The following is a 19,926-nucleotide window of genomic DNA, read 5'->3' on the forward strand; positions in this document are numbered from 1 at the left end:
CCCCCGGCCTTTGTGCCATTGTTGAATATATTTTACTGCTTCATGTATTATAAAATTCACACTACACTTTTACTATTTTTGATGGTCAGTTTTATTTAAAGATATTAAAAATAAGAAAACATCTTCTCTTTTACCTACATATTTACTGTTTCCAGTATTCATCATTTCTTTTTCTTTTTTGTAAATCCAAATTTCTTTTTTCTTTAACTTTTTTTTTTTTTTTAAAGTAATTTTTTTTTAAATTTATTTATTTATGTATTTATTTTTGGCTGTGTTGTGCCTTCGTTTCTGTGCGAGGGCTTTCTCTAGTTGTGGCAAGTGGGGGCCACTCTTCATCGCGGTGCGCGGGCCTCTCACTATTGCGGCCTCTCTTGTTGCGGAGCACAGGCTCCAGACGCGCAGGCTCAGCAGTTGTGGCTCACGGGCCCAGTTGCTACGTGGCATGTGGGATCTTCCCAGGCCAGGGCTTGAACCCGTGTCCCCTGCATTGGCAGGCAGATTCTCAACCACTGCGCCACCAGGGAAGCCCTTCTTTAACTTTTATTTTATATTGGAGCATAGTTGATTAACAATGTTCTGTTAGTTTCAGGTCTACAGCAAAGTGATTCAGTTATACATATATATGTATCTATTCTTTTTCAAATTCTTTCCCCATTTAGGTATTACAGAATAACCTAGCGTTCCCCATGCTATACAGTAGGTCCTTGTGGGTTATCTGTTTTAAATATAGCAGTGTGTACTATGTAGTATCATTTTCCTACTGCCTAAGGGACGTCCTTTAACACTTTAGTGGAGATCTGCTGACAATGCATTATATCTGCCTGTATTTCTGAAAAAATCTTTATTTCACTTTTCTTGGGGTGGTGTTAAAGAATTTTAAATTGTAGCTTTTTCCTTTCATTATTTTAAAGATGTTTCTGTATATAGTCCTTTGGTTTCTATTGTTTCTAATGAGAAATGTGTTTAACCTTGCTGTTCCTTTGTATGTAATGGCTCATTTTCCTCTTTCTGCATTAAAAATTTTTTCCTCTTTATCACTGATTTTGGCCAATTTGATTATGATGTGTATAGGTGTGGGTTTTTTTATGTTTCTTGTGCATGGGTTTTACTTCATAAATTCATAAAATTATAGTTTTCACGAAATTTAGAAAATGTTCAGCCATTATTTCTCAGTTTTTTCCCCACTTCTCTCTTCTTCTTAAAGAATTCCAATTGTATGTATATTAAACTGCTTGAAATTGTTCCTTTGCCCACTAATGCTCTGTTCTTGGTTTTTATTCATTCTTTTCTTTTCTCTCTGTGTTTCACTTTATATATTTTTGGTACTTATATCTTCAAGTTCATTAATCTTTTCTTCTATAGTATCCAATCTCATATTAATCCCATCCAGTGTATTTTTCATCTCAGACATTATATTTTTTATTTCTAGAATTTTGGTAAGGTTTTTAGAAAAAATGTTTCTACTTAACACGCTCCATCGATTTTCTGCCATCTTGAACATATGGAATTACAGTTACTATAACTCTTTCAATGTCCTTGTCTGCACATTCTATCATTTGTGTCATTTCTGAGGTTTTTTTCCTATTGTTTTATTTTGCTTTTCCTTATGAGTCATATTTTGATTGGATGCCAGACATTCCTGAGTTTTACCTTTTTGGGTGCTAGATATTTATTAATTTTGATAGATAAGTTTTAGCTTTTTTCTGCAGTGGAGTTAATTTACTTGGAAAAATTTGATCTTTTCAAGGCTTATTTTTGTGCTTTGATCGGCAGGAACAAAGCATAATTTAGTCTATGGTTAATCTTTCCATTCCTGATGCACTGCCCTTCTGGGTACTCTACTTTGTGAGACATGAATTACAGGTTATCCACCTCTGACTGGTTGGACCATGAACTGTTCCCAACCCTATGTGAGTTTTGAGGATTCTTCTCTCTGCTCCTTTCATATGGTTCTTTCCCCAGCCTTGGATAGTTTCTTCACCAGTAAGTAGTATTCGCCTGAAGACTCACGGGGACTCTGGGCGGTTCTGTCTTCTCCAGTATACTGTCTTGTACACTGTAGCCACCTTGGCTTTTCCAGAATTCCCAGCTTCATTTCCTCAATTCAGGAAAATTTCTGGACTGCACCTGTGTTCACTCTCCTTTTGATCCAGCCTTAAAACCACAATCATCTGTGGCATTAGAAGGCTTACCTCATTTTTTCTCTACTCAGGGATCATTGTCCTGCATTGCTTGATATCCAATACCTGAACACCAGTGTTTCATACATTTTGTCTGCTTTACTAGTTGTTTTGGCAGGAGGATAAATCCATTCCCTGTCACTCCATTTTGGAAGGAAGTAGAAATACTACATTTAATTTTGAGTCTGAATGGTAATTGGATTAATATGGTAGCCATAAATTTGTTCGCTGAATGATGGGACTGTTACTATGTATGTGTTTTATGCTTTTACTTGTAAATTGTTTTAATTAATAGCTTGTATTTAAGTTTTCAAGTACTTTTCAGATAAATGGCAGTCAGTTTGTAGACATATGTGTATATATTTTAGATTTCCTCAGCACACACTATTGCAAATTCCAAGAAGCTGCAAGTTATGAGAAAGTTTACAATCCATAGATGAAATTGTTCATAAATATTTACAAACTACACTCTATGGAGGCAGTTATTTTGAAAAGTAGCTGAAATTAAAAAATACAAAAAACCCAATTCCTGTTGAAAAATATCCATCAGACCATGAGGTACCAAGAATCCTCTGTCCAAAGATAAAAATCACTGTTTTCTTTTCACAAAGTTGTATCAGTGATGCTTCAAACAAGCAAAAATGGTTTCTGATAAAAATTAACATTTAACTTTTATGATCATTTTTACTTAATTTTTTAAAATATTTGCTTCAGTAGACTTGTTACACAGGGAGAGCACTTTGTGTGTACAGCTGAAAGAAAGCACTTCAAGTTATTTTAGAACTTTCTACTTGTAATTTAATTCTTTTTTATATGCTATAGCATAAAAAATGTATGAAGAGTTTAATATTTAATTATTTGTTGTTTGCATAACGAAACATCTTTGAATCATATCCTTTTTGTAAGCCAAACATTTCACATAGATTTTGCTTTAATTAATGTCAATAGTATTTTCATACTTTTATGTGGTACTTTTTCCTATTCAGTTCTTTTGACTACTTTCAGTTATAATGTTCCCATATATGTTTGGACAGATTTAACAGATCAATTTAAAAAGTATTAGATGAATAAGGAGAAGTTTTTACTGATATGTAAGAAAGTAGAAAAATATTTCATTTGGCTTGATCCAATTTGGGTCTAATCTTGCTATTAATAGGATGAAACTTACTAGCATGATAATAGAACTTTATAAATTTCTGCAGGAAACTAACAAAATAAAAAGGAATGGTAATGATTGTTATTTACTTAGTATTTAATTCTGTATTTATTCAGTCAAAGGTTAATATAAAGTAGTGCTTCCTATGGAAATGGGGTGGATATTGAACATTTATATAAATTTTTGGCTACACTCTCCAGCAGATATTTCTTAAATTTCAGTCACACACAGGATACTTTGCTAGGGGATAAAATGGTACACAAAGTAGTTTCTGCCCTCAAGTAGCTCATAAAATATGTTAATCAGCATTCTTTCAGTTGTAGGTAAAGAAATCCAACTTTAAATTAGCTTTGAAGTAACACAAGGGATATTACAGGCTTGAAAAAACAGGGCATCCAAAGGAAATGTCTCTGGGAACTTCAGGAACTCAATATCTCGTCTTATGACCATCTTACCTAAAACTGCATCCCTTGACATTCTTTATACTGTGTTATGTAAATAATTTTTGAATTGGCTAATGTAATTATTCCCTCTCTGTTTGTGGGTTCTGTTTCACAAAGTATGTTGACTGTATTCTATTCTATTTTAGTTGGATTTATAGAATCCTAATTTAGTCATCCCGGACAGAAAAGGGAAAAGACTCTTTCCTAGAGCCTTTATGTAAAATTTCAGGGACATATTTTGGTTTTGTTTCAGTCATAAAATGTTATCTGAGCTATTCACTGTGGCTAACATCAATGTGAATGGTATTTGTGAATTGGAGAGTCTAAATTGTATATCCACCTTTGTTAATGTTACAGAGGTGATATTGAAGCAGGGAAGCGTCTTGTAAAGAGTTATATTGAAGCAAGATTTTGAAGGATGAATAGGAGTTCATGGACCAGAGGTATGAGAGGGAATTCTAGGCAAGAGAGATGGGTTTTCAAAGTTTAATGAAAGAATTTTCATCAGGGAGCAAACAGATTTTTTTAATCACTGGAAACTAGATTGTATGATAGAAAAGTGGTGGTGTAGAATGATTGGGGTGGTGGTGTGGGATATAAGAGCCTTGGAAGATGGAGAAGAATTTAATGAGGCAGTAGTGCGGATATGCAAGTTTTGAGCCTAAAACCTAAGAGGACTTGCATGTTTCCGTTTGCCTTCCTGCCATCTCCATGAGAATGTCACACTTAGACTAGCCTACTTGTCCCAGGACCAACAAGTGACTTCTCAATGGAAACCACTAGCGGGGAGAAAAGGTGCTGACGGAAAATATCTGTCAACTATAAACAGCAAACACATTTTCCAAATCAAGGTCAAATAAGTACATTTTCCAACAGCAAAAAAATCTGAAGGATTTTACTGACATTAGATTGGAGCCAAAAGAAATACTACAGAGAGGACTTTAAGCAGAGGAAAGTTTTAAAATGATCTCAGATATAAACATTGAAACATGAGAGGAAACGAAGGATAACAGAATCGGTAAACGTAAATGAATACTGGATTAAAAAATAGCTCATGTATTTTAAATTTCTGTAGAACAACAAATAGATGATGAAAGTAATGCAAAGAGCAATGGGGTAAATAGAGCTAAAGTAGTCTGAGGTGCTAGCAATATCAGTGAAATGGTAAAAGTAATAAATCTTAAGAGTCTCTAATTGTTATGACTTCTAGGGTAAATCTAAAGAAGAAGAAAGGAAAGAATGAAATAAGTTGATTGAGAAGTTGAATTGGCGAATAGAAATATTTTATGAGCTCACAGCAAGGTATGAAAAGAGAAAAATGGTGTATAACAAAGGTGGTTCAAATAAAAATTACATAGTAAGAAGTTAAGTATAACCTAGCTATATCAGTAATTACATTAAATTTAAGTAGACTAAATGCACCAAGTAAAAGCCTAAAACTGTCATACAGGATTGAATAAAACCTGATACTTAAAGGAGACAAACTTTAGATATAATGATTCAAAATGGTTGAAAGTAGAAGTATACCAAAAGTATGCTATACAAACCTAACCAAAAGAAAACTATTGATCACACAAAGTAAACTTTCAGGCAAGAGTCATTACTAGAGTTAAAGAGGTATGTTTCACAATGATAAAGAGGTAGCAGATCCACTAGAAAGATGGCACAATCCTGAATCTGTATGTGCCCAAAATGTAGCTTCAAAATGTGTGAAGTTAATGAAAACAGATTGCTGTTTCACAATCCAATGGAATAATACTTAAATACATAGGGCTACATGAACTAATGAGAAAATTTTAAATGTGGATGGGAATTTGGGTGGGAATATTGTGGTATTATTTTTAATATTCTCTTTTCTGATAGATATACGATGAAGGCCTTTCTCTTTCTTCTTGATCTATGCTTATGCCAAATAAATAAAACACTCTGAATGATATCTTGCTCTCAGTGATCCTACAGAATTCAGGAATACATGCTTTTTTTTAAAAGAGCGGAAGTCTCTTTTATATCAATGTGGTTATTTGCATAGTTTTAATACGTATGTGTCCTCATTTTTTCCAGAATATAATTGGACAACAGATTGTCCAATTAAAGCATTCCCTTGTGTGTTAAATTTGAGAATAACTTTAGTCAGATATAACAAGCCCACTACTAAGGAAAAAGCGTTGTATTAATAATGTGCAGTCATTACCTAAACAGCCTTCTAGAAGACTTGTCTGGTAATTGTTCTATGGCTTTTAGTGTCCCAGCCTTACATGCAGTTGTCAGGGTAATTTCCTGGAAGATCTGGATCCTTAGCAGATTTGGGGGACTTTGGAGGAAGAATAATTCACTAACTCGTTAGGCTCTGAAGACAGAATTGGCAGAGACAGATTGCTTAGATTTGGTTTCTAGCCTCAGAACAGAAGAAAAAGTAAGATCAGATAAAAAATCTTCGTGAAAATAGAAGCCATTGAATACCCAGTCCTAGATACCTTAAGGAACCTCAAGACAGAAATTAACTCTCTTGACTTAGTGGCTTAATACCAAGTGGCTTTAGATTTGTTGGCAAGCGTACAAGGAGATTGTATGTATGTTGATTAACAATTCTTGCTGTTGCTACACCCATGTGTATGAATTAGGTGAAAACACCATGAAATCACCTTCTTGGGGGGCTGAAGAATACTTTTTGAAGAGTATTTATGATTTGAAGGGAGGTGGTTTTAGAAAATTGTCTAAAATTTTGAATTAGGCAAAAGTGATTACCATCTAACTTAACAGTATTATGGTAGGTGCTGTTTAGCAATTCTCTGAGAGATTACCTGATTCTCTAGAAGTATGTACCTTTGATTGATTTGCTATTTTCTGCAGCCTCTCCTAAAAGTTCACGACAAATGTCCTTAGCAGCAGGCAGGATCAACTCTTCACCAGTAGTAAAGGGCTTCTTAGCTTTAGCAATGCGGTTAGCCGCTAAGAATGATGCTCTTAGTGCAGACACATTTGATGAAGTGGTGGCCTTCAATAATTGCTTCTGTTCTTTGTGTTCACATTTTTTTCTTTTGGAAAACTCCAAAGGCTTGTCTTTTAATGCAGGGTGCTTGGTCCATGTGGCGAAGCAGTTTTGAAGGTTTCATTGCTTCGTTGGATAGCCGGTCGCCACATGTTTTACAAAGCAGGCTTGGAGAATGTCAGTCACCTATTGCAGTGAACCCGTAATTTAAGTAGGACTCTTGGTATTTTCTTTTAAATGCAGCTTCCTTTTTGTTGGCAGCCAGAGTCTTCTGCTGTCTCATCATTGAGTCTTTCCCCCTTTTCAAAAAAGCTCTCCAGCGACGTTTGTTTTTTACTCAGTTTGGCTAGGGTTAGCTTGTGGGCTTACCAAAACTGTGACTGAGACAAGTGCACAGTGTGGGAAAGAGGCGCGGACGGAAGTGGTAAATAAAATAATGGGCGGGCTAGGAGCAGACTACAATAAGTATTGGATTCTGACTTAAAGCCTGACACCAGATGCAGCTGTGCAATTGAAGTACATCAACTCACTTGCCACTATAAAGCCTGACAACAGATGCAGCTAATTGTCACTCACTGATAGGGTTTTGATATGAGTCTGCAAGCAATTGATTTATTGTGGTCTTTGTGCAGTCAAACCTCTCTGCTGTTGTAATCTGTATTTGCAGCCGCTCCTCAGCGTTAACATCAGCACCTCAGCTCTGCCTCAGCTCATCGGGCATTAGATTATCATAAGGAGCGCGCAACCCAGATCCCTCGCATGCGCAGTTCACAGTAGGGTTCGTGCTCCTATGAGAATCTAATGCCGCCACTGATCTGACAGGAGGCGGAGCTCAGGCAGTAATGCGAGCGATGGGGAGCAGCTGTAAATACAGATGAAGCTTTGCTCCCCGCCGCTCACCTCCTGCTGTGCGGCCAGGTTCCTAACAGGCCATGGACCGATACTGGTCCATGGCCCCGGGGTTAGGGACCCCCCTGCTTTAACCCACTTTTAACTCTCATTTGCTAATGGAATAAGGAGGAATAGAGTATCTTTGTATCACTAAAATAAAAGAAGATCTATACAGCACAATAGACATAATTGTGTGTGTATATACATGAGAGAAAGAGATAATATAGCATCCAACAATGACAGAATTGACATATTTCTGAAGTACACATGAACTTTTAATAAAAACTAATAAAAGACTATTTGTTGGACTAGTCCTTGGAAGCATTCCTATTCCACGTAAGAGGTAAGATGGAGTAAACACATGTTGACCTTTCTCTCACTGAACACAACCAAAAAAAATCTGGACAGAATGCATGATATAGCAATTTGAGGTCTCTGAAAGTAATTATCAGGAGGCAGATTGGAAAAAAATACTAGAATTCACAGTACCACTGAACTGGTGGTGAGATTAACATTTTTTCCCATTGAATTTGCTGGCCCCAGACCCAGAAGTGAGCACTGTGGTGCAGAAAGAGTGAGATGAAGAAACTCTCTACTTTTGGCCTAAAGAGTGGAAAAGGGAACTCCTAAAGTTCAGGGAGGATGGGAAATATGCACCATTTTTTTTCTCTCCCTTTTTCTCCACTTTCCTGGGCCTCAGTAGTCAGGCAGTTCAATGGTCGTGTGGTAGTGGCTACAAAAGCCACTGGGAAAGGGAAGCTGCAAAGTCCCAACTCTGAGGGCAAGGAGCCTTCTTCTCTGATAGAGACACAACTCCCAGAGGGTGGGGCTAAACCCCACTGTTTTATTTGCCCTCTTTTGTTTTCCTGCCACCATTGCACAATTGCAGAGGTGGACAGCTTATGGCCAGTGGACTATAAAGGAGGTTTCCAGGTGACCAGAAAGTATGAAGAAAGAGCAGAAGGTAAGAATTCAGATGATCGGTTCCGTAAAGCTGCTTATTAACTGCTTGGTTCACCCCTGACCTGCTAGTGAATGGAACTGATCCTAATGAGGATACCAAAGTCTTTGAGAACTAGGATACCAAAGATACCTATTACAGGCTAGGTAAACATCTGCCCAGGTCTCATACTGCCAACTAGGCAGCACACATGTGGGACTGATCCGTATAACACTGCTAAGATTTTGAATACTGAACTAATATTGGGCCACTGCCATAACAACAAAAAAAGGATAATTTTAAGAAGAAATTGATGGCATCTTTGCAATTCACAGGAGCACAAATTCCTTTATATCTACACATTTGTAGTGAAAGAGAGCAGAAAACAGACTGTAAGTACGATTAGAAACCAATTCTAAAATTCCAGAAAATTTCCACCTTTTTCAATCGCTATAATGATTGGCTGCTACCATTTATTTGTATTATGTCATGTATTTTGAAAATCAGACCGCTAGCATGTAACAAAACAGCTTTAAACTATACCTGTCAGTTTGTCAGTAATAATGTCCTAGTTACCATGCCAATGGATACTTGTTAATCCTAATGCTATTCAGTTCTTTGTAGCATTTCTCACCGATTTCTTTTTTCATTCTGAACTACTTTTTCTCTGATTTCTGTTAAATCTGTCTGTCCCCCATTTGTGACCTCAGTTAAATTATTCCCTTATCTTAGCTTTAGTTAACTCATCTATAAAATGAAGACAGCAGTGCTTACATTATAGGGTTATCATGATGATTAAATGACATAATTATGTAAAATAGAACCACGCCTATACAACAGTAAATATTACAGTAAGCAGTAGATAGGTGATCACCATTTTTCCCTCCTCAGCACCATTATCATCATTGGTATGTGAGAGTGTTTTTTATCTTCTTACATATATCTCACCTGTTTAAATCCTTCTATAATTTCCCATAACATTTAAGATAAATGTTTTCTATTTTACTTATCTATATTAGGTTCATAACTTACAACAAAAAGTAGTACAAGAATTATACCTGCTTACATATCAGTTGAAAACAAAATATTTAGTTTAATTTAAATAATTTAGTTTAATTCACTTTTTTTTAGCCTCTTAAAGTGAGAGTTTAGATCACTGACTTTAGAATTTTCTTCTTTTCTTTTATATGCCTCTAAAACTATAAATTACCCTCAATGCACTGCTTTAGGCACATTCCACAAATTTTGAAAAGTTTTATTTTCATTTTCATTCACACCTAAATATTTCCTTATTTCCCTTGAGATATGTTCTTTGACTCATGAGTCATTCAAAAGTGTCTTATTTAATTCTTAAATACTTGGGAATTTTCCAGGTGTCTTCCTTTCATTATTTCCTAATTTAATTTTCTCTGTGGCCAGAGAAAACTATGTATAATTTTAATCCTTTAAATTTATTGGTTTCGAGTTTTGTTTGTTTGCTTTTTGCAGAGAATATGGTTGCTTTTACTGCAAATCCATATGTGTTTAAAAAAACAAGTGTGCTTCACAGTTGTTTGTTATTTGTTAAATGTTAATTGAATATTTGGTTGATAGTGTTGCTCAGTGTTCTGTATCCTTATTTTCTTTCTACTTTTTCTGTGAATTACTTAGTGTTTTTGAAATTTCCAGCTATGTTTGGTGATTTGTTTGTTTCTTGTTTCAATACTGTAAGATTTTCTTCTTTATTCTTTGCAGTTGCACTATTTTATACAATATTTACATTGGCTAATATTCCTGCTGTATTGACCCTTTTATTTTTATGAAATATTCTCTTTGTCTTTATTATCTCTACTTCTTGCCATACCAAATTACTTGTAGTTCCCCCAACATCTGTCTACTCTCATGTCTTTGTTGGGCATTTTTACATTCTGCATTTTTTCAATGACCTTTGTTGTCTTAACCTCCTGACTATTGCTTAGCCTTTGTCTCAGTGCAAGTATAACCTCCCCTTATACATAACTCTCCTCTTAAACTGTTACATCCTTCAGCTTATCACATTTTGTTGTAATTATTGTTTCACTTCTTTATCCCCTATTAGCCTCAAAACTCTGATATAGTAGAAACTGTCCTCAGCACTTAGGTGAAGTAATTCAATGAATAGTTTTTAAATTAAGAGATGAGTAATGTATTTCTCCTGAGGGAGAAATGTATGGATAGTATATGCTTTCCTATAGTACTCTTTTGAAAAGTCTTAACATGTAATGTAGATAGTTTATTAGTGCAACAAAGGATTTCCCCCATCTTTATAAATAGTCACAAGGCTTCTTGTAAAACAAAACAAAACAAAACATTTTTTTCTTCTCCAAAAATGAAATTGTATAGTAAATAGTTTTGTTAGTTAAGATTCTTTGTAAGGAACAGAAACTATCTCCGATAACAAATAGATGGAAAATGTATTATTAGTATAACATGCTGCTAACAGTGTGAAGGGGAGAATAAATAATCTGGTTTACAATAGGCAGAAAGCTGTTAGTCCCAGAAGTTTTCAGTTATGAAGTGCTTTACATTCTTGCCTAAGCATGACTACTCTAGTGAATGAAGTCTCATGGTTTTTCAGTTCATCCATATTACTCAGTTAAGATCTGAAAATCATAGGTGAATGAACCTGACTGGCAAATTTAGATCACCTGTCTATCCCATTGTTGTACCAGAGGGTGGAAGACAAAAAAAAATCTCCCAGAAAGAGCTTTTTTAGCTTCCATACTGGAAGATATAAGACTAGAGTGGACTACCCCAATAAGAAAACAAGTATTTGAATAAAATAATTCCTTGTTGGGACAGGAGGTGTTTGCTAGTGACCAGAAATCAACAAATATATGCTATCATAGGTAACCTTGATAAAAGTATATCAGTATCTAGGGAATAAGAATATCTTTCTGAAATTGTTATTTGCCTACATTAGGAAAATATTACAGATTTGACTGAGGAAATGATGCAGTTGTTATTAAAGTGAGAAAGGAGGCTTCGCTTCCTGTGTTTTTAAAATACACAATTAATTAACCTGGTGCAAGGTAAATTATATACAATATTTTTCATCAGTGCCTATTCCGTGAATGTTTTTAATCTATGTCTTCAGTTGACAGTTGCTTGCTTTTCTGGTGGCTGTAAAGAGTAGGTATTAAGAACACAGATCCTAAATCAGACTACATCAGTTTTACATTCTCCATTTTCAAGTTGTATGATTGGGAAGAACTTTTTTTGTGTGTGTGTCAGTACTTTAATTTCTTCACATACAAAACTGGAGATGATAATAGGGTCTACCTTTATTAGTTTCTCTTGCTACGTAGCAATTTACCACAAATGTATCAGCTTAAAACAACATCCATTTATTATCTCACAGTTTTGGTGGGTCAGGAATCTGGACACAGATAGCTGGTTCCTCTGCTTAGCGTTTCACCAGGCTGCAATCATGGTGTCAGTCAGGCTCTCATCTGTGGCACAAGGACTTGGCTTCCAAGCTCACTGGTTTTTGGCAGAATTCAGTTCCTTGGGGTTGTGGGACTGATGTCTCCACTTTTTTTTGCTGCTTTCAGTCAGGGTATGATCTCAGCCCCTAGAAGCTGGCTGCCATTCCCTGCCACCTGACCCTGTCCTCATCATGGCATGGTGCTTCTTCAATGCCAGCTGTAGAATCTCTTTTGTTTAAAATTTTTCTCTTCAGTCTACTAAAGTGGAGTCTGACATAATGTAATAATCATGGGAGTGACTATTCCATCACCTTTGCCATATAATGTAACCTAATTAATGGAGTGACTTCCATCATTTTCACAGATTCAGGGGAAGGGATATACAGGGTGTGTACATCAAGGACTGGGAATCTTGGGGGCCATATTAGAATTTTGCCTACCATTCTGTCTTAGGATACTTTTGCAGGTTAAAAAGATAATACATGTCAAAACGTGTAGTAAGTGTTTAATCAGTGTTAAATATTATTTAAATGCAAGATTCTTGATTCTCACTAGAAGTAGTCATGTGAAACTGAAATGGCCTTCAAATGTGAAGAAGTTGTAAAGTAATTCTCAGCTGGTTTTATAAACTAGATATATATTTTATTGATAAAATATCAACTTAGATTTAAATTATAGAAATTAATGGCACATCACTCTATTTCTTATTATTTATGTGATACACTCTTTCTCTCTGAAACTTTCTCTTCTCTCCCTTAAGAATTTTTTTTTTTTTTATAAATTTAATTTTTATTTATTTATTTATTTTTGGGTGTGTTGGGTCTTCGTTTCTGTGCGAGGGCTTTCTCTAGTTGCAGCAAGCGGGGGCCACTCCTCATCGAGGTGCGCAGGCCTCTCACTGTCGCGGCCTCTTGTTGCGGAGCACAGGCTCCAGACGCGCAGGCTCAGTAGTTGTGGCTCACGGGCCCATTTGCTCCGCGGCATGTGGGATCTTCCCAGACCAGGGCTCGAACCTGTGTCCCCTGCATTGGCAGGTAGACTCTCAACCACCGCACCACCAGGGAAGCCCAAGAATTTTTTGTTTTATATTTGATATTATTTAATTTTACTGTAACGTGTAGAGGTGAAGGATTTTTGTCATCTTTCTTTTTAATTCAAGGAAACATATCTCCATTATACCTTCAAATACTTCTTCCATTCCATTTTTCTTTGCTATTTTGAGATTCTTATTATTTGATCACATTTCTATTTCTATCTTGAATATCTTTTAGCTTTTGTTTTAAATTTTCTTTTTTCTCTCCCTCCTCCTCAATCCATTCTTTCAGCATGCTAATTTGTTGTATTCATACATCCATTCATTCTACTTTTTATTTCATTTATTTTATTTTTCAAATGTTTTCTGATTCTCCTTTCACATTGTTCATATTTTCCCTTAATTTTTTAATATACTTATGGGGATAATTTGAAATTTGGGGGCCTAGGGATATTGGCTGCTCTGAAAAGTACTGCATATGGGGAAAGCTAGGTAGACCTCAGTCTGTGTCAGACCTAATGACTCAGGTGGTAGAAGGGATGTTGAAAATGTCTAAGATGGAAATCTTCAGGGCACTAGAAAACTGTTATTTAAAAATTTATACCTCAACCCAGTCCTGTTTTATAAACACTAGACTTCTTGCATATCTAGCTACCTTCTTGATATGCCCACTTGAATGTATAATAGGCATTTCAAAGACTAAAACATGCCCAAAAATATAGTCTATGATCCTTTCTCAAAAACCAGCTTTATTCCATTGTATTATAAGCATATAGAGGATATCCAGTACTAGTTGCCACATATTCACGGGGACATTGACAAACTGGGATACATCCAGAAAAGGTAAACTGTACATGGGAAATTATATCATATGAATAAGGTTTAATGAATTGGAACTTTTACATGGACTAGAATTTTAACTATTCCTATGGAACTGTAGAGATTGGAATTAAAATCAGTCAATAGATATTATAGAGAAATATAGTGCAAGTTAAAGCAAAATTTCTAATGAATAGAATTGTCCAAAAGAATGGTTTTCCAGCCTTAATAATGAGCACTCCACTACCAAAATTAAGTAGAGGCTTTATTACCATCATAAGTATTGTAGAGAAGGGGACTTCCCTGGCGGTCCAGTGGTTAGGACTTCGCCTTACAATGCAGGGTATGTGGGTTTGATCCCTGGTCAAGGAGCTGGGATCCCACATGCCTCTTGGCCAAAAAACCAAAACATAAAATAAAATAAGCGATATAGTAACAAATTCAGTAAAGACTTAAAAAAAAATATTGTAGAGAAGATATATGTGGCCTTCTATCTATGGTACTTCATGATTCTATAATTTTTAATCACAATATAAGATTTTACATTTTAAATAGATGAGAAAAATTTTTTACCACTTAATTATTAGAATACTTATAGTAATTGTATGTCTTTGATTAATGAAAAGTTTCTCACTAGAGATTTTAAAGCTACTGTCACTTGCATATTTTGTTTTAGATAGGCATTAGATTTTCTGGAAAAGTCAGAGCTGCTGAAATACAAATAGTTTAAGTGCAATTTGAGTAGATAAAAGCAAACCATTTCAAATTTTTTTGGTAAATAGTGAACTATTATAAATATACATATGTCAGTGAATATGGGATATTATATTTATCTAGGTAAAAATATGTGTGTGTATCTGTATACATCTATCTATCATGTCTGTCTATTGATCTTTAGATTTTGAGGTAAAAGTAAAAATAAATGGAAAGTTGTTTAAACTGGATTTTATTATAAAGTAAAGATCTTGACTGAATGTTAATATTTGTATTACATTTTCATTGAAATATTTGTAGTTTCTCTCTTCAATAATGTATATTTTATTACAAGTTGTATTATTAAATATGTTTTTGTTTTTTACCTATCTTTTGTCCCTTTCCTCAGTAATCCCATTAATTTTTAAATTAATTAATTTTAAATTTTTGGCTGTGTTGGGTCTTCGTTGCTGTGCGCGGGCTTTATCTAGCTGCAGCGAGCAGGGACATTGCAGTGCGCGGGATTCTCATTGTCATGGCTTCTCTTGTTGCGGAGCACAGGCTCTAGGCACGCAGGCTTCAGTAGTTGTGGCTCATGGGGTCTAGAGCGCAGGCTCAGTAGTTGTGGCTCACGGGTTTAGTTGCTCCGCGGAATGTGGGATCTTCCCAGACCAGGGATCGAACCCGTGTCCCCTGCATTGGCAGGTGGATTCTTAGCCACTGCGCCAACAGGGAAGCCCCCCATTAAATTTTTAAATTTATTATTATTTTTTTTATTATTCAATAGAATGTTTTAGTGTGAATTACATGACCAACTGCCCTTGTGTAATAAAGACTGCACATGGGTAGAGATTGTGATAATTGCTAAGTTAAAAGGCAGATTATGACATTCTAAAAGCATTATTGCTGCCAAAATACACTGGCTCCATGATTTGTGTTTTGTTTTTTTTTAAATATTCTGAAGATGTTTGAGGAATAAACATCTTTGTTAAGGATTTTATTATTTTTTTTATAAGTATTATACCATTCTTTTTACTCTGTTATTGAGTTATATGTATTGTAAAGGCTTAATTCTTATAGTGTCATAAATCTTATTCTTACCGTAGAATTCTAGAAATCAAGATAATGATTATTTTTTTCTGTCAGATACATAATATGTCTACCAGAGTAGGACGTTTTTAAGTAGGTGGCTATTTGTACACCGTTAATCAGACTCTTTTGGCCATTGAGCCTCTGCCATTTTAACATATTGTTTCATCAATTTATATATTTAAGAAGGCTGTTTCCATTTAAAGTAAATCAATCTAGGGCTTCCCTGGTGGCGCAGTGGTTGGGAGTCCACCTGCCAATGCAGGGGACACGGGTTTGGGCCCTGGTCCAGGAGGAGCCTGCGTGCTGCAGAGCAACTGGACCGGTGCGACGCAACTGCTCAGCCTGCGCTCTAGAGCCCGCCTGCCACAACTGCTGAGCCCACGTGCCACAACTGCTGAGGCCCAAGCGCCTGGAGCTTGTGCTCCGCAACGGCGGGGGTGGGGGGGCGCCGTCGTGATGAGGATCCCGCGCACCGCACGAGGAGTGGCCCCTGATCACTGCAGCTGGGGAGAGCCCGCGGGCAGCAACGAAGATCCAACGCAGCCAAAAATAAAATAAATAAATTTTTTAAAAAAGTAAATCGTTCTAATTTTAAACAAATTTTCTTCATTGTTTTTGATAGAGTATTTTATATTTTAGATTGCCAACCACTTTAGCATTCAGACATCCTTAAAACTTCTAATTGTGACTGTAAGACACGTAGCAGTGTTCTGTGATAAATATGCTGATAATGTAGTAATTAAACAGGAAAAATTTTTTTATTTTGTAATGTTAGGAATCATGCTGTTGAGTTGATTTGCATCAATTTCCAGAGTGAGATTTTATTTTGGTAACACATTCTTTATGACTTGTAATGCCATGCAATTGAATCTTGACAATAAGAAAAGAAAAAAGAAATTACTACTATAACTGCAATGCTAATAACTTGAAAAACAGAAAGAGTGCATATTGAACGTTAGTACTTTATATTCTCCTACAATAGTGCTGCTCATCAACACTTATACATCACTGTTAAAATTAAATTAAATTAGATTGAATCTAAATTACCTGTTTCTGAGTAAATGGGATTTGGTAATACACTATTAAGTCAATCTGCAAATTGATGTCATAATTTAGATTTGATTTTTTTTAATGAGAATGATGCTAGGAATCATTCTTCAATTTGCAAATCTAATTTCCATAGTCTAGGTGATATCCTCTTACTAATAATGGTTAAGTTATACAGAACAAAATAGAGAAAAAATGGAATCCTAATGGTGATGTTTGTAAATTTTTATCACAAGTGTGTTAGTATTTTGAACATAGAAGATGAGTCATTTGAGCACAAAATAAGATGCTAAGCTACTAGATAAACAGGCATTGAAGTAAACAGGAAGTTTTATCTTGTGTGTATGGTTTGAAAAGTAAGGGTTATAATATACATGTGCTGATAAAGATTTCCTTGTATAATTTTTTCCCAAATTAAATCAAAGGACACATTATAATAATTAATAATAATAATTATTATTATCTGCTGTTATTACTATCTTCCAAATTGTAGGCTTGAGGAATTTGTCATATATATTTTCAAATACTTTTTCCTTTTAAGACTCTCTTTACATTAAACCTGTTAGCACAAGTTCAAGAAATAGTATTGAAAATTGTTAATCAATTTGATCAGTTACTCAACTAATATATTAATTCTGCTTATCAGAAAATATAAATGTGAAGAATATATAAAATATTTAAGACACGTATTCTTTTTTTTTTAACGTCTTTATTGGAGTATAATTTCTTTACAATGGTGTGTTAGTTTCTGCTTTATAACAAAGTGAATCAGCTATACATATACATATATCCCCATATCTCCTCCCTCTTGTGTCTCCCTCCCTCCCGCCCTCCCTATCCCACCCCTCTAGGTGGTCACAAAGCACCAAGCTGATCTCCCTGTGCTATGCGGCTGCTTCCCACTAGCTATCTGTTTTACATTTGGTAGTATATATGAGCCCATGCCACTCCCTCACTTAGTCCCAGCCTACCCTTCCCCCTCCCCGTGCCCTCAAGTCCATTCTCTACGTCTGTGATAAGACACGTATTCTTATAGAGAGAAATGGTAAGTTTTTATGACAGCTACAAAATAAGATTGGTTATGGTAGATACAGATGTTCTAGAGATTCAGAGAAGGAAGACATGTCAAGTTTACACTATGATGTCAGAGTTGAGTAGTAAAAACGAGACCCTATTGCTCACAAAGCTGAAAATATTTACTATCTGGTTCTATACAGAAGTTTGTTGACTCCTTATATAAAATATTACTACCAATGCTATTCTTTATAAACAATAAAATTGAATTAGGTAAGATAGCTTAAGTGTAAAATATTTTTCTAAGAAAATGACTTATAAAGAACATTTTCAATCTTTTTATTTGTGAAATAAATCTAAGTAAAGAAATTCTCCCACTTCTTTATAGTAGTAATTTTAAAAAGTCATTAATTTTCCTTTGAAATCTGAACTCTTAAAATTTCTAATGCATTGTCATTAAATATCCATATAACCTCATAGATATTTTTAGATATTTGCCATCATAATATAATTTGATGTTATAGACTGCCATGTTTTTATATAAAAGGGAGCAATTTTGTTTCTATGTAATCTTTGTTATTATTTTTAAAACTAAAATAATTTTTCATCAGATCATATGGTTTCATTGTGTATAGTTGGAAATTTGAAGCTTTTTTAAAAAAATGCAGCAATAAATATTCTTTTTGTTCAGTTATATTTTATTTGCTAACTTATTTTGGGGAACTTACTCTGTTTCTTCCATGGAATCGGTTCTGTTTATGCTCTATATTTTTAAAGGGATTATTAAATTTTTGCATAGAAGTCTGAAAAGTAGTCTCTAGTCTCTTAATTTCTTCTCCTTCAATGGTGATTTCCCTGTTCTCATTTCTTTTTTAGTATATTTTTGTTTTTTCCCTTGTTTTCTTGATCAATTTACCTAGTGGTTTTTCTATTTTGTTATGTTTTCAAAAATAAGATTTTGATTTAATTAGACCTCTTATTCTTCTCTTCTTGCATCATTAGTGTTTACTTTTACATTTAATATTCTTTATCATTTCCTTAGCTTGCTTTAGTTTACTTTATAGCTCATTTTATACTTTTTAGAGCTGAGGATTTATTTCATTTATTTTAATTTTTTCATTTTTATTAAAGTGTTTGTGCTATGACTATACTTCTGATTACTGCTTTAAATATGTCTCATAGATCCCTTTATGTAGTGTTTTTCTTTTCATTATATTTGAGAAATCATATAATTTTGATTTGCCTTTCCTCTTCTACCTCGGATTTGATAACTAGAAAGTTAAAAAAAATTCCATGTGGAAGGGCCCTTTTGTTTTGAGTATTCTTTTTTAGTTTCAAGTTTTATTATATCTTAATCAGATTAAGTAGTATAGTGTGCTATATTGTTGTTGTATTAAAGTCTCTTTTAATTAGTGTGTTTCTGTTGCCTCGCCTCTCTTGTACTTTTGCTCCACACAGTGTTTTCTGTGTTATTTGGTCCATCGGTGGTGGTGGTAGTAGGAGTGGTAGTAGTATATTTTCAAATATTACTATTATATTTTTGCTGTGAATTTTGGCTTTTAGCATTAAAAGTGCTCTTCTTTTCAAGTTTAGTGCTTTTTGGCTTGACTTACAATTTGTCTAATATCAGGATCTCTATCTTTGCTTTCTTTATTGTTTTCATGTGCCTGATAAACTTTTCTTTATCTCTTTATCTTTAGCTTTATTGAATCACTTTATTTTAGTTTTTTCTTTTTTTGCAGCATTTAGTCTGGTCTTGCTTTGTGAAACAATTTAAAATGTCTTTCTTAAAAAGATGAATTAATGCTATTTACACTTATTGTTATAATCAATAATTTGATATAAATTAGCCATTGTATTTATCTAAGATGGCTTTGTAAAATTTTTATTCACTTTAAAAATTTGCTTATCAGTTTATTGTTCATTTCTTTAGGTTTTGACACATACAGTTGTGTAACCACCACCACAATCATGTTATAGAAAACTTACATCCCTCCCCAAATATCCCTTATAGGGTACATTTGTAGTCAACCCTTCTCACTGCTGATTTTGACAGCCACTGATCTGTTTTCTTTTCTTGTAATTTTGTGTTGTTACTCTATTTAATTAACATTTGTTAAGTAGAGCTCTGGGAAGTTGGATGGTGGCTGTAGTTCAACAAAAGACCATAAGGAAATTGAAAT

The 19,926-nt window shown here is 34.7% G+C and overlaps 1 protein-coding gene across 6 annotated transcripts in view; it reads left to right on the forward strand.

The window, feature by feature from the left end:
- ATRNL1 (attractin like 1) overlaps positions 1–19,926 on the forward strand; it is a 705,133-nt gene that overhangs the window by 254,725 nt on the left and 430,482 nt on the right. Inside the window, exon 25 of one of the 6 annotated variants that reach the window (XM_082407780.1) lies at positions 4,137–7,839. The exons of the other annotated variants lie outside the window; for them this stretch is intronic. Within the exon in view, the coding sequence (XP_082263906.1) occupies positions 4,137–4,142 (6 nt within the window). The 3' untranslated portion in view covers positions 4,143–7,839. Of the gene's footprint in view, positions 1–4,136; positions 7,840–19,926 lie in introns of those variants that run through there. 6 annotated transcript variants of the gene reach the window in all.

This window comes from Balaenoptera borealis, assembly GCF_965194805.1.
Source record: "Balaenoptera borealis genome assembly, chromosome: 10".
Lineage (NCBI taxonomy): Eukaryota > Metazoa > Chordata > Mammalia > Artiodactyla > Balaenopteridae > Balaenoptera > Balaenoptera borealis.